General features: G+C 42.7%; 1 protein-coding gene across 1 annotated transcript in view; it reads right to left on the minus strand.

Moving 5' to 3' along the window:
* Positions 1-8,303: 8,303 nt before the first annotated feature.
* Positions 8,304-12,076, minus strand: part of Chrm5 (cholinergic receptor muscarinic 5) — a 48,330-nt gene continuing 44,557 nt past the window's right edge. Inside the window, exon 2 of the mRNA XM_051144319.1 lies at positions 8,304-10,332. Within this exon, the coding sequence (XP_051000276.1) occupies positions 8,652-10,250 (1,599 nt within the window). The 5' untranslated portion in view covers positions 10,251-10,332 and the 3' untranslated portion in view covers positions 8,304-8,651. The remainder of the gene's footprint in view (positions 10,333-12,076) is intronic.

Consider the following 12,076-nt stretch of genomic DNA (forward strand, 5'->3'; position numbering starts at 1 on the left):
GTCTATATCCCTGAAGAATAGAGGACAATATCCATTTCCTGCTGCACCCTAAGCTCATTGCATAGATTAATAATTATTTGCTGAGCTGGGCGCAATGTTGCATACCTGTAGTCCCAGCACTCAGCAAGGCAGAGGCAGGCGGATCTCGGTGAGTTTGAGGCCAGCCTGGTCTGCAAAGTGAGGGAGCGCAGGACAGCCAAGGCTGCACAGAGAAATCTTGTCTCAAAAAAAACAAAACAAGCCAAGCCAAAAAACTATGTGCTGAGCAAATGAACAACCAAGTATAGGATGATCAGGTTGTTTGGATGATGACTCTTGAATCTGAAGCACAGTGAAAAAAAGATGAGTTCTCAAGAACGGTAATCCTCTTATCCTCTAAGAGGTACTGGTTATATCTAACAGAGATAGAAAAGGACAGACGCAGTCCCTTTCTGATCTATATTTGGCTAGGAGCAGGAGCTTTCTGTGTCACTTGAGGCCTTAGGATTTCTTCTTTGAAGAGTCGTCTAAGTGGCTAGATATTTTCTATTCAAGGACTGCCAAATAATACTTAACTGTGCTGTGAGTTCAAACAAAACATGTGTGGTGGTGTGGGTGCAGGGGACCCAAACTTTATACACTGCTAATGGGAATATAAATTCATCCAGGCATTGTGCAAGTCAGTGTGGAGGTTCCTCAAAAGACTGAAAATAAAACTGACATATGATTCATCTTCTGTGCATATACCCGAAGGAATCAAAGTCAGCACCCAATGGAGATACCCCACCCCCATGTTTATCGTCGCACTATTCACATCAACCAAGTTCTGCAATCAGTGGAGGTGTCCAAAGATAGATGAATGGATAAGGAAAAAATGCTATATATTCACAGTGACGTCTAATCAGCCATCAAGATGAACAAAATCATGTGGTAGGCAGGAGAATGGATCAAACTAGAGATTGTCGTGTTTAGAAAAATAAGCCAGACTCAGAAAAAAAAAAGTTCATATCTTCTCTCATGTACAGAAGCTATATTAAAATAAAAAGACAGGGAAGGTAGAAGTGGGACTATTTGAGAGGTGAAAGGACCAGAAAGAAGGGGACAGGAGCACCTGTTGGAGTGGGTATGAGTAAAGTACACTATATGCTTTATGAAAAATCACAAAGCATACTGTTGTATACATTTGATACCTGAAAACAATGTCAAAGTTAATTATTGTCTCATAAAATATAATGAATGTGAAACAAAACTGTATAAGTTAGTGTGTATGTGTGTGCATGTTTAGGCCAGAAACTGACATGTAGTTTCTTTTTCAATCACTCTTCATCTTACTTTTTAAGTTTTTTCCTGAGACAGGGTTTCTCTGTGTAGCCTTGGCTGCCTTGGACTTGCTTTGTAGACCAGGCTGGCCTCGAACTCACAGAGATCTGCCTGCCTCTGCCTCCCTGAGTGCTGAGATATAGGTCTGTGCCACGGCACCTTGCTCACCTTACTTTTTGAGACAGGGTTTCTCACTGAATTTGGAGCTTGCCAGTTTGGCTAGACTGGCTGGCCAGCAAGCCCCAGAAGTCCTCTTGTTTTCATCTCCTCAGTTCTGGGATTATTGGTGCACACTGGCTTCTTAGTGGGTGCTGGTGATCTAAATTTAGGTCTTCAGGCTTTTTGCGGGGTTGTGTTTTGCTTGCATGCATGTCTGTGCACCAATAGTGCATCCAAAGAGGCCAGAAGAGGGCATCAGATCTCCCGAAACTGGATTTACAGATAGTTTTAAGCCACCATGTGGCTACTGGGAATAGACCCTGGATCCTCTGGAAGTGCAAAGTGCTCTTCATGGCTGTGCCATCTCTTCAGACAGTTAGCATCATTCTTTTGAGGTAAAGACTTCAATTTTTCTTACTCTCCTGACTAGGCCTTACTTCTTGGATATCAAAGGTCCCATCAGAGCACTGTCCATCCTGGGTTTCCAAGGAGAAGAGTGGTACTGAGAATACCAGTGGAATTCTGATTAGTCTTTTCCACTGTTGTTTTTCAGCTTGTGGTGTTTTCCATTGCAATCTATTGGCCTATTGTTAGTGTATCATCATCAATAGCTTGGTGGATTTTGACCAAAGGTAACTTTGTCCATCTTTAGATACATGAGGACCACTAAAAATGATACCAATTCCCATCTTGTGATATTTAGAATAAGTGAATGTGTTTGCATCATCCTATGTTAAAGGTAAAGATGCCTCTTTTATTAGGACATCAGTGCAGATGCATTTATACAAGATAATCATGATCCTAAAAGCATTGCAAAGGATTGGGAAAGTGACGCTCTTGGGATGGTGTCTTAATCAGGGTTTTGTTGTTGTGACAAAACACCATGCCCCAAAAACAAGCTGAGGAAGAAAGAGTTTATTTGGCTTACACTTCCAGATCACAATCCATCATTGGAGGAAGTCAACACAGGAACTCAAGCAGGGCAGGAACCTGGAGGCAGGAGCTGATGCAGAGGCCATGAAGAATGCTACTTACTGGCTCACTTCCCCTGGCTTGCTGAACCTGCCTTCTTATAGAACCCAGGACCACCAGCCCAGGGATGCACCACCCACAGTGGGTAGGGCCTCCCTCCTTGATCACTAATTGAGAATATTAGTGAACTCATGGAGGCATTTCCTCAACTGAGGTTCCTTTCTCTATGACAACTCTAGCTTGTGTTAAGTTGACACAGATGGCTGTTCTTAGCAACAACATAGGAACATCTTTGAGGGTGTCTGGTGTTTTGAGACTTGTTTAAGAACCATATTTTAAAAATAGCATTATATTTTTTGGTAGATAAATTACCAGGAAGCATACTAATGTTAGGTAAGTATGGATGATTGTTGGACACAGTAAGCAACAACCAGATTCATTTTGCTCTGTCTTTCTTTGCCTAATTACAGATCACAGATTAATTTAAGGTCGTGTTCCCAACCCCCACATATTAACTCATGAATCTCTAAGGGAGATGAGCACAGTCCCTTGGAGGATAATAATGACTGTGCCTTCTCTGAGTTTAACATGAACATATGAGTTGATCTTTTGTCTGTTATCACTTACTGTCTCCATAGTAACTCAACTTGCTCTACCAAATGTCTTCACGTTTTCAGTAACAGTAGCTGCAGCAGGAGAGCACAGACTGTGTCTTCTTCTCAAGGGCCCATGTGTTTAGCTTTATGGAGAGCTCTAGAACCTAGTACCCAACAAAGAATTGTTTCATAGACACAGCATGGCCATACAGCTATTTTTGTACACAGAGGACCCAAGAGATGGATGAGTATTTGGGAAATAATCACTATTGAAAAGTTGGAGCTTTATTTTTCATGGAAAGAGCAAAGTGGTGGATATTTTTTTATGACATCAAAGATCATCTTGAGTGAGGAAACCCAGACCCAGAAAGACACACATGGTATATACTCACTTATAAGTGGATATTAGCCACTTAATACAGGATAACCACACTACAATACACAGACCTAAAGAAGCTAAGTAACAAGGAGGACCCTAGGGAGAATGCTTAATTCTCATTCAGAAGGGCAAATAGAATAGACACCAGAAGCAGTTGAAGAGAAGGAACAGGATGGAAGCCTACCATAGAGGTCCTCTGAAAGACTCTACCCAGCAGGGGATCGAAGCAGATGTTGAGACTCAGCCAAACTTTGTGGTGGAGTGCAGGGAGTCTTACGGAAGAGTTGAGGGAATAGAAGGACCTGGAAAGGATCAGAGCTCCACAAGGAGACCAATAGAGCCAACAAATCTGGGCCTGGGTGTATGTAGGTGGGAGTGGGGTGCTACAGAGACTGATGCACCAACCAAGGACCATGCATGGTAATGACTTAGACCCTTTGTTCAAATGTAGTAGATAGTGCAGTCTCTTCATGGATGCCATTATATGGGGAGTAGGGGCTGCCTCTGACACAGACTCTGGTGCCCACTCATTGATCACTTCCTCCTGGTGGGGTGCCCTTGCCAGGCAGTCCATATGAGACTTGGTAGGATGGGGTCAAATGAGCGGGAAGGAGGGCCCCCTATTTCTGAGGACTATAGGAGGGGGTAAAGGAGGGAGAGGGTGTGAGAACGGGGTGAGGAGGGAGCATGGGACCTGGAGGAGACAAGGAACAGGGCTACAATTGGAATGTAAAGTGAATAAAATAAAAATAAAAGAATTTAAATGAAAAACAAGTATATGCATGATCTTAAAAATGGATGCAGACCCTGAAAATGGCTAAAATAAAATTTAAAGTTTTTTTTTTTCCAGTTCTTTATTTTGTTTGTGGGCCATCCATCAGAGGATAGCTTGCAGGAACTGGCTCTCTCTTTCACCATATAGGTCCCGGGGATCTAACTCAGGTTTGGAGGCAAGCAACTTTATCCATTGAGCCATCTTGCTGGCCCCTGGTGTTTTGTTTGTTTGCTTGTTTGGTTTGTTTGTTTGTTTGCTTGCTTGCTTTGTTAAAGTAACTAAGGGAAGAAACAGAGACTGTTACCTAGGTAATGATGGAAAAAAAAATTTAAAACAGAGAGAGAGAGGATAGAGGGACACATCTCTGAGTAAGTCTGTTGTAGTTTTGACTTTTACAAACATTAATATCCTACTTATTTAAAAAAAATTAAATAGGGGGGTGGCTAATACCTGTAAGCTCAGAACTCAGAAAGCTAAGGCTGGAGAATGGTGAGTTCCAGGTTAGCCAGACCCTCCCTCAAAAGGAGGAGAGGGAAGGTGCAAACCACTGTGGGCCTGAATCTGTAGACCAATGGGAGAGAGTTTGCTTCGCATGCGAAAGGGCTTGAAAATGCACAAGTAATGAAAGGCAAAAACAAACAAACAAACAAAAACAAAAAACAACTGAGACCCCCCTCCAGATTAAAGGGTTCTAAATATGCAGAGTGCTCTGTTTGGTACTAGATTAGATCCTGAACTGGAAAAGAAATTCTTAAAGTGGTGAAATCTGAGTACCATCTATAGACTACAGAACAACATTGTAGCAATGTCAATTTTCTTGGTTTTTTTTTTTTTTTTTTTGTATTTGTGCAGTGGTAAGTAACCTTGTATATAAGAAATACACAGTGGACACTTTGAGGCAAATAGACACATGAAGACAACCTATTCTCAGACAGTTGAGAGAAAAAAATATGTGTTCCAGCACTCACAGCTATACATACTGAGAGTACGCACAGTAATGAGTCAAATTTTAATGAGTTTGTAAAATAGAAGAGCTGTTTGTAGTGTTTATTCAGCATTTATATACTTTCAAAATTAACTTCGAAAGAGTTTGTTCTTTTTAAAATGTGCTATTGGCTCTTTTCCTAACACATTTATCCCTCATCCCCCAGGTGTAGATTTTCTAAAGTCAGCAAAGTGCTTGCATAATCTTAAACTTTACTGATGAGATGACAAGAGCGAGATGGAAATTACAATCATTTACATTGGTAATGAAATGACAGAAGACAAAGTGGGGCTGTTCCATTTGGCACAGGGGCTCTGGGAAGAGCTGTGCTTTCGGGTCTGTCCCTCATCCTTGTCCTATGGGAGAAAGAAAGAATTTCAGCCGTAGACTTTTTATCATCATTATTTAATCTTAGCTTGGTCATTGGTAACTGGAATGACAAACCACAAAAAAGTAGCAAGATGTGTATTCCATAGTGTGTACCCTATCTTAAAAGGGAAGGCCATGCAGAGCTGGGTAGGACCCTGATACAGATGGATCCCTCATGCTAAGCAGAGGACACTCTCCAGTTTTAACACTGTGTGGTTCAATTTCGTTAGTAGCCAGAACACAAGTACAATATGCTTTTCTGTGATTTGGATATTTACAGTAAACAGCTGTAGAGCCCAACTCGGGAGTGTAGGTACAGGTCTCACAATTACAAAGAACGGACCGCATTTTCCTCAGAGGATGCTCACTGGAGGAGCAAAGCAGAGGCATGTTGACAAAGTGCTTTGTTTAACCAAAACAGGAATGATGACCAAGATTCCGGGACTTCTCACTAAATTCACAGCAAAGGACAAACAAATCACATTGCTATCAACAGATATCCAAAAAATGACTAGTTAAAGCTGGACATAGTTTATCAAGGACACTTCTCAGGAGACTGGGGCCCAGCATGCCTGGGATCTGGTCAGCTTGTGCCCCACCCACCCACTTACCCAACCCTTGTGGTTTACAATAAGTTGAATCTCTGCATTCTGAAGGCCCTACTCAAGGCCCTGACTCTTGGGAACTTTAGTTTCCTCTGGTAGTTTGCGGGCAAGCTCATCTCTGAGCACACATACCTCTGTAAACCCAGCTACTTTCCAAAATCGATTATTAAGATCAGTTTCACAAAAGATAAACTTAAAAGGCTGATTCTTTAGGATGGTGGAGTGTTCCATGCATGTGGCTCCCCCATCCCAGTTCTGGGTTGCTTTGCGCTTAACTGGCTTATCCCTCTATTGTGAATGATAAATGCCCAGTAGAGGGTTAAACTGCCATTTTCACGGGGAGATTTCCAATTCTGCCAGGAGCCAAGGCCTTAAAGAATCACGTGTGTCTCAAGCTAGGCTAGTAGAGCAGGTTTTCAAGTAAAGTCACACCCTTCTGGTATCACGTAGGCCTGGGAACCTCTGCCTCATAGATTTGAGCCAAGTAGCATTTTCTCCTAACTCCTTGGCAGGTGTCAACCTGCCCTTCACAGAGCTCCACACTATGATGCATCAGACACGGTTCTTCTCAACATCAGTCTCTGCAGGCCTGGGATAAAGGCCTGGGTGGACTAGCCTTGTCCTGCCCAGGAGTCCTCCAATCTGAAGCTTCCTTGGCTTGAAACTCTGTTCTTCCAGAGTCCAAGGAAGAACCCAGGTACACATCTAATCCACAGGAAATCAGGCCAATTCTTTTTTCCGTCACTTAGAAAATGAGGTTGAAAGAGAGCTGGCCTTCAGAGAGTGAAATGAAATCCTGATTATTTTTTTTTCCCCTTCCTTTTTGAAGTAGGATCTTGCTAGAGACAAAGCTGCCTCCACTATCCAAGTACTGGGACTGCAGGTATGTTCTGCCACACCCAGCTGAAGCATACAGAATTATTTTTTTAAACACAGAGTCAAATGATATGAGCAGATTTAAATATAAAGTTTCCGACAGGAGCCTCTGTCTGTCAGCTGTTCACATACCACTGCACTGCTTTTATTGTGGATTTTTCACTCATTTTACTTATTATTTTACAGCTTTAATTTTTTTCTGTGCATGTATTTATTTTCAGAATCATCAAAGAAGCATCTTAGGTTCAATTCCTCCCACCCCAGGTTGTAAAACTCAAACACAGGGCTTTGAACTTCCTAGGCAAGCACTCTCTGACTTGGCACCGCTCCACTTCCAGTTTGCTCATATAAAAATACTTGGGGAGTTAAACTCAGTTTTAAAATAATTGTAGCGTACAAGTGTACATTGATATCTTTTGTTTTTATATTACTATAACTATCTGCACATGGCTGGGTGTGAGTTAGGGATCTGGATGAGGTGGAAAGCATGGAAGGAGTCATATTTACTTTCCACATTTTTTTTTCTGGTTTTTTGAGACAGGGTTTCTCTGTGTAGCCTTCACCGTCCTGGATGCACTGTGTAGACCAGGCTGGCCTCAAACTCACAGAGATCCACCTGCCTCTGCCTCCCAGAGTGCTGGGATCACAGGTGTGTTCCACCACACCCAGCTTGTTTCCCACATTTTGTGTCTGGTTTGTCTTGACAAGAGATTAGAAAGCAACGCCCCTAAAAACAACAGAGAAGAACCAGCATTAACTATTCAGGAAGCAATCTTACTGGGCAGGGCTGTTATACAATCAGTTTCTTCTGAGAATACAGCATATTTAATAAGTGACTTAGAATGGGCACCAAAAAATGATACACAGTATTTGTTTAGAGAAATATTTACCTATTGGTAAAACATGAAAATAAATGTGTATGGAAACTTGATCATCATTAGTAGCAGAATAAAGGCCCTTCTAGGAGACCAAGTGTGCAAGTGTGCTCATGTCAGCATCCTTCTTGACTCAGGATTCTGAGAAAATGATGGGTTTTGAGAATTACCATGGTTTCATTGGGTACAGGAGTTGTCATAGTAACGAAAGGAAGAGTAAGAGCATCATTCTGTGTACAAACGGAAAAACATGCCACAGTACAAAGCACATGTTAGCAGCATAACAAATGCTGACTAAGTTACCAAGAGTGTTATTCTTAGAAACCAGTTGAATATCGCTTTTACCCAGAGGTGACCCTGGCTTGCACCCTCCCAATTCTCGCTGGTATAAGACAATTTCATATAGACACAGACATATTCACATACTGTAGGACAGAATGCCACAGGGGAATATTTCCACCTGGCCCCTACTGTTCCTCACAGATCAGTTCCTGAAGTCCCTGTCCATAATGACTCAGGTGTTTTTCCAGAGAAGGGCTCCTCAGTATGTCTTTCTGCTTCACCGGCAAACCCTAGTGGCATCAGGTGGCTTTGGTAACAGAAAAGACTCACTTCACACAGGCAGCAGCATGGGTGACTCTTCATTTGACAACAGACCCTGAACTTGACAAGCCTTCAGGGACTCAGAGTGTGGACGGCATTCTTTCAAACAAGCAAACCACACTATGGTCCCTATTCTCTCAAGGGGACTTGCTAACTTTTCAGGGTAGCTTGCTGTTCCCTTGCCAATACAATTTCTCTTCTACTTTTTTCTTTTTCCACCGGCAGAGGAGCAGCAGCTTAAAGGTCTTCCTGAAGGTTCTGTTGCAGAGAGCATAGCAGATGGGATTGATTGTGCTGTTGACATAGCACAGCCAGTAACCCAAGTGCCACAGGCTGACAGGGACACACTTTTCACAGAAGGTGGAAACCAGGACCATAATGTTATAAGGGGTCCACGTGATGATGAAGGCCAGGAGAATAGCACTCAGGGTCTGAGCTGCTTTCCTCTCTTTGACTAGGACCATTCTTTTCCGTTTGGTCATTTGATGGCTGAGGTTGGGATCCAGGCTTTTTGTTGAAGGGTCTTTGGACATTGGGAAGGAACAGGGCATTATTTTCACCTTGCGACAGCCATTGTCAGTCTCCTGGGTCCCGTCAGCTTTTACCACCAGTCGGAACTTATAGGCAACACACTTCTGACTCTTGAGTCTGTGAGCAGCAGCCGGAGACAAGAAGTATTTGGGAGCATCATAGTCACTGTTTTCATTCCGAGGGTTCGCGAACGTTTCCTTGGTCTCTTGGGTGTTGAATTCCTTCTCCGGGCTTTCCTTAGCTTCATTCTTATAGATCACTTGGAAGACAGGGTCAGGGGTAGGCTTGGCTTCATCTTCTGAGGAGGGGTAGCTACTACAGTTAGTGACCTGCTCAGATTTGTCCCAGTCAGCACTTAGGCCGGTGGCCTGGGTTGGCTTTCCTGTTGTTGAGGTGCTTCTGCGGGAGGATGACCAGGAGGCCTGATTCCTTTCCCTCTGGGCGAGGCTGGGTCTAGGGCAGCTAAAGAAAGATCTGAGCAGGGTCCTGTGGGCCGGCTTTCTCTTCTTGGCTTCTGCCACGGAATCGGAACCTTGGAGGTCAGCCAGGTCCTTGGTTCGCTTCTCAGTTTCCCGGTAGATACGGCAATAGAGTATGGTCATGACGGAGACGGGGATGTAGAAGGCAGCGATGGCAGTGCCGAAGGTGATGGTGGGCTCGGAGAGGAACTGGATCTGGCATTCATCCGGTGGAACTGTCCGTTTCCCGACCAAGTACTGCCAGCAGAGGATGGCTGGCGCCCAGAGGATGAAGGAGACCAGCCAGGCCAAACCGATCATGATGCCAGCTCTCTTTGGGGTACGTTTGGCCCGGTATGTCAGTGGTCTTGTGATGGAAAAGTAACGGTCAAAGCTAATCACCAGAAGGTTCATGACAGAAGCGTTGCTGGCGACATAGTCTAGTGCAAGCCAAAGATCACAAGCCAGACTCCCCAGAACCCAGCGTCCCATAAGGATGTAGGTCGTGTAGAGGTTCATGGAGAAGGTGCCTATGATGAGGTCTGCACAGGCCAAGCTGAGCAGGTAATAGTTGTTAACTGTCTTGAGCTGACTGTTGACTTTGAAGGAGATCATGACCAAGACATTGCCCACGATGGTCATCAGGCTGACCACAGCAGTCACAGCTGCAATAGTGATGACTTCCCACAGCCCATGGCGTTCCAAAGCCTGGTGGTTTACTGGCGTGCCATTGGCCGTGGTTTCGTTGTGGTAAGACCCCCCTTCCATCCTGGTTCAAGAAGCTACATTCAGATGTAGTCTGAGGTTTGGAGCTGCCCTCTGTTTGGTCTCCTCTCTTCTTGGCCAGTATCTGGAAGAGACATAAACAGGTCAGATCCATTCATCACACTGCTGCATGATTTTCTTTTCCATCCAGGGTTCATCATTGCACACAGAATATCGTACACACAGAGCAAGATGCTGAATTGTTGAGCCTTTTTTTTTTCTTTTAGGAAATTACTAAATTCATTATCAAAATGATTGTTAGTGTTGTTGGTGTTGAAATAGTTAAGGTATGTATAAGGAAAAAGGCAAAATAAATTTTGGATAACATTATAGGATAATGCATTGGATTATAGTATCATAATATATGTATACAGTTTTATTGTTGCACATTCTTCTGATTAATGAACAAGTATTGGAATTTAACCATAAACATTTTCAATTAAATTTTTTTTTATGAAAAATTCTCTGCCATTTTTATACAAGTAAAAAAATGAATTTTGGTTGTCTTTAAGCCTCATTGCCATCTCTTGTTCCTCGCCTCCTGCCACTGAAACCATTCCTATAGATATCTCTAGATTTTAATCATCATTCTTTTAAAAATGTATTGCCCCTCTCTACCCACTCAACTTTGTGTCCTCTTTTATTTTTTTAGTGTATTACCCAAATTTTTTTTTTTTTTTTAACAAGCCTCAATTCCTGAGCATCATTTATATATGTGAAACTGCTGCCCTCTTGTGGCAATCTTTAAAAGGGGCTTGCTAAGATAAGGGAGAGAGAAAAGCTAAAGAGAGGGTGGAAGATGAAGGAAGGAGGATTGAGGGTAGGTGGGGTTCGGGATAGGAGACTGAAGGTAGGGGAATGAAAGGTGGGGTTATGGGGTATAGGGTAAAAGCGGGGTGTGGGTGTGACAGGCTTGAATGCTCGCGATATAAACTGGAAATGAAAACCGTATGTAGCGGCTAGAAGCATCAGGCTTAAAATATGTTCCCAACGGGTTAAATGTCAAGAAGAATTACTACTGGAGGGATGTGTGAAGAACAAAGTTTTTGACATATCTTTTTGTTTGTTTGTTTTGCTGTTTTTGTTTGTTTGTTGAAGATAAGGTTTCTTTGCTCTGGCTGTCCTGGAACCAGCTCTGTAGACCAGGGTGGTCTTGAACTCACATAGGTCTGCCTGCCTCTGCCTCCCAAGCGCTGGGATTAAAGGCGTGCATCACCAGTGTGCTGACTGCCTGGGAGCATAAAAGTGATACTCTAGTGCATTAACAAGAGACTTAATCTTGTTTGGTGTTAAAGAGCATCCAGGAAGAAAGTTGAGCCTTCAGGTCAAAATTTTGGGACAGAACGGTCAATTCCCAAGAATATTAAATGGCTGCATTGTTGCTGTAGGACAGGAAAGCTTGTGAGACTGTTTACATTTGAGGAGTAAATGAGAGCCATTGGATGTGTGTGTGAAGCCCCCAGACCTGGGGTGGTGATGGGGGCTACTTTCTTTTCTGGTTTTTTTTTTTTTTTTTGGTGGCATTCCCAGACTTTTGGGAATATATCATTTTTCTTTTCTTATTATTATTTTTCTTTTTTTTACATGTACATTTATATTATTATGCATAAATACAATAAACTACATACAGCAAGAAGAACCACGAAGCAAACAGGATTTATAAAAATGTTACATTCTCAGTGTTTTGGCTATTTGAGTTTGGCAACCTTGAAGAAAACATTGTTCCTATCTCAGTGAGTCTAAAATTCTGAATGTAAATCAATAAATATATCATTTTTTCTATGTATGCCATGTCATAAAAAGTACTGCTGCAAATAGATTTATGGGAG

The sequence above is a fragment of the Acomys russatus genome, chromosome 4 (assembly GCF_903995435.1).
Source record: "Acomys russatus chromosome 4, mAcoRus1.1, whole genome shotgun sequence".
In the NCBI taxonomy this organism is placed as follows: Eukaryota; Metazoa; Chordata; class Mammalia; order Rodentia; family Muridae; genus Acomys; species Acomys russatus.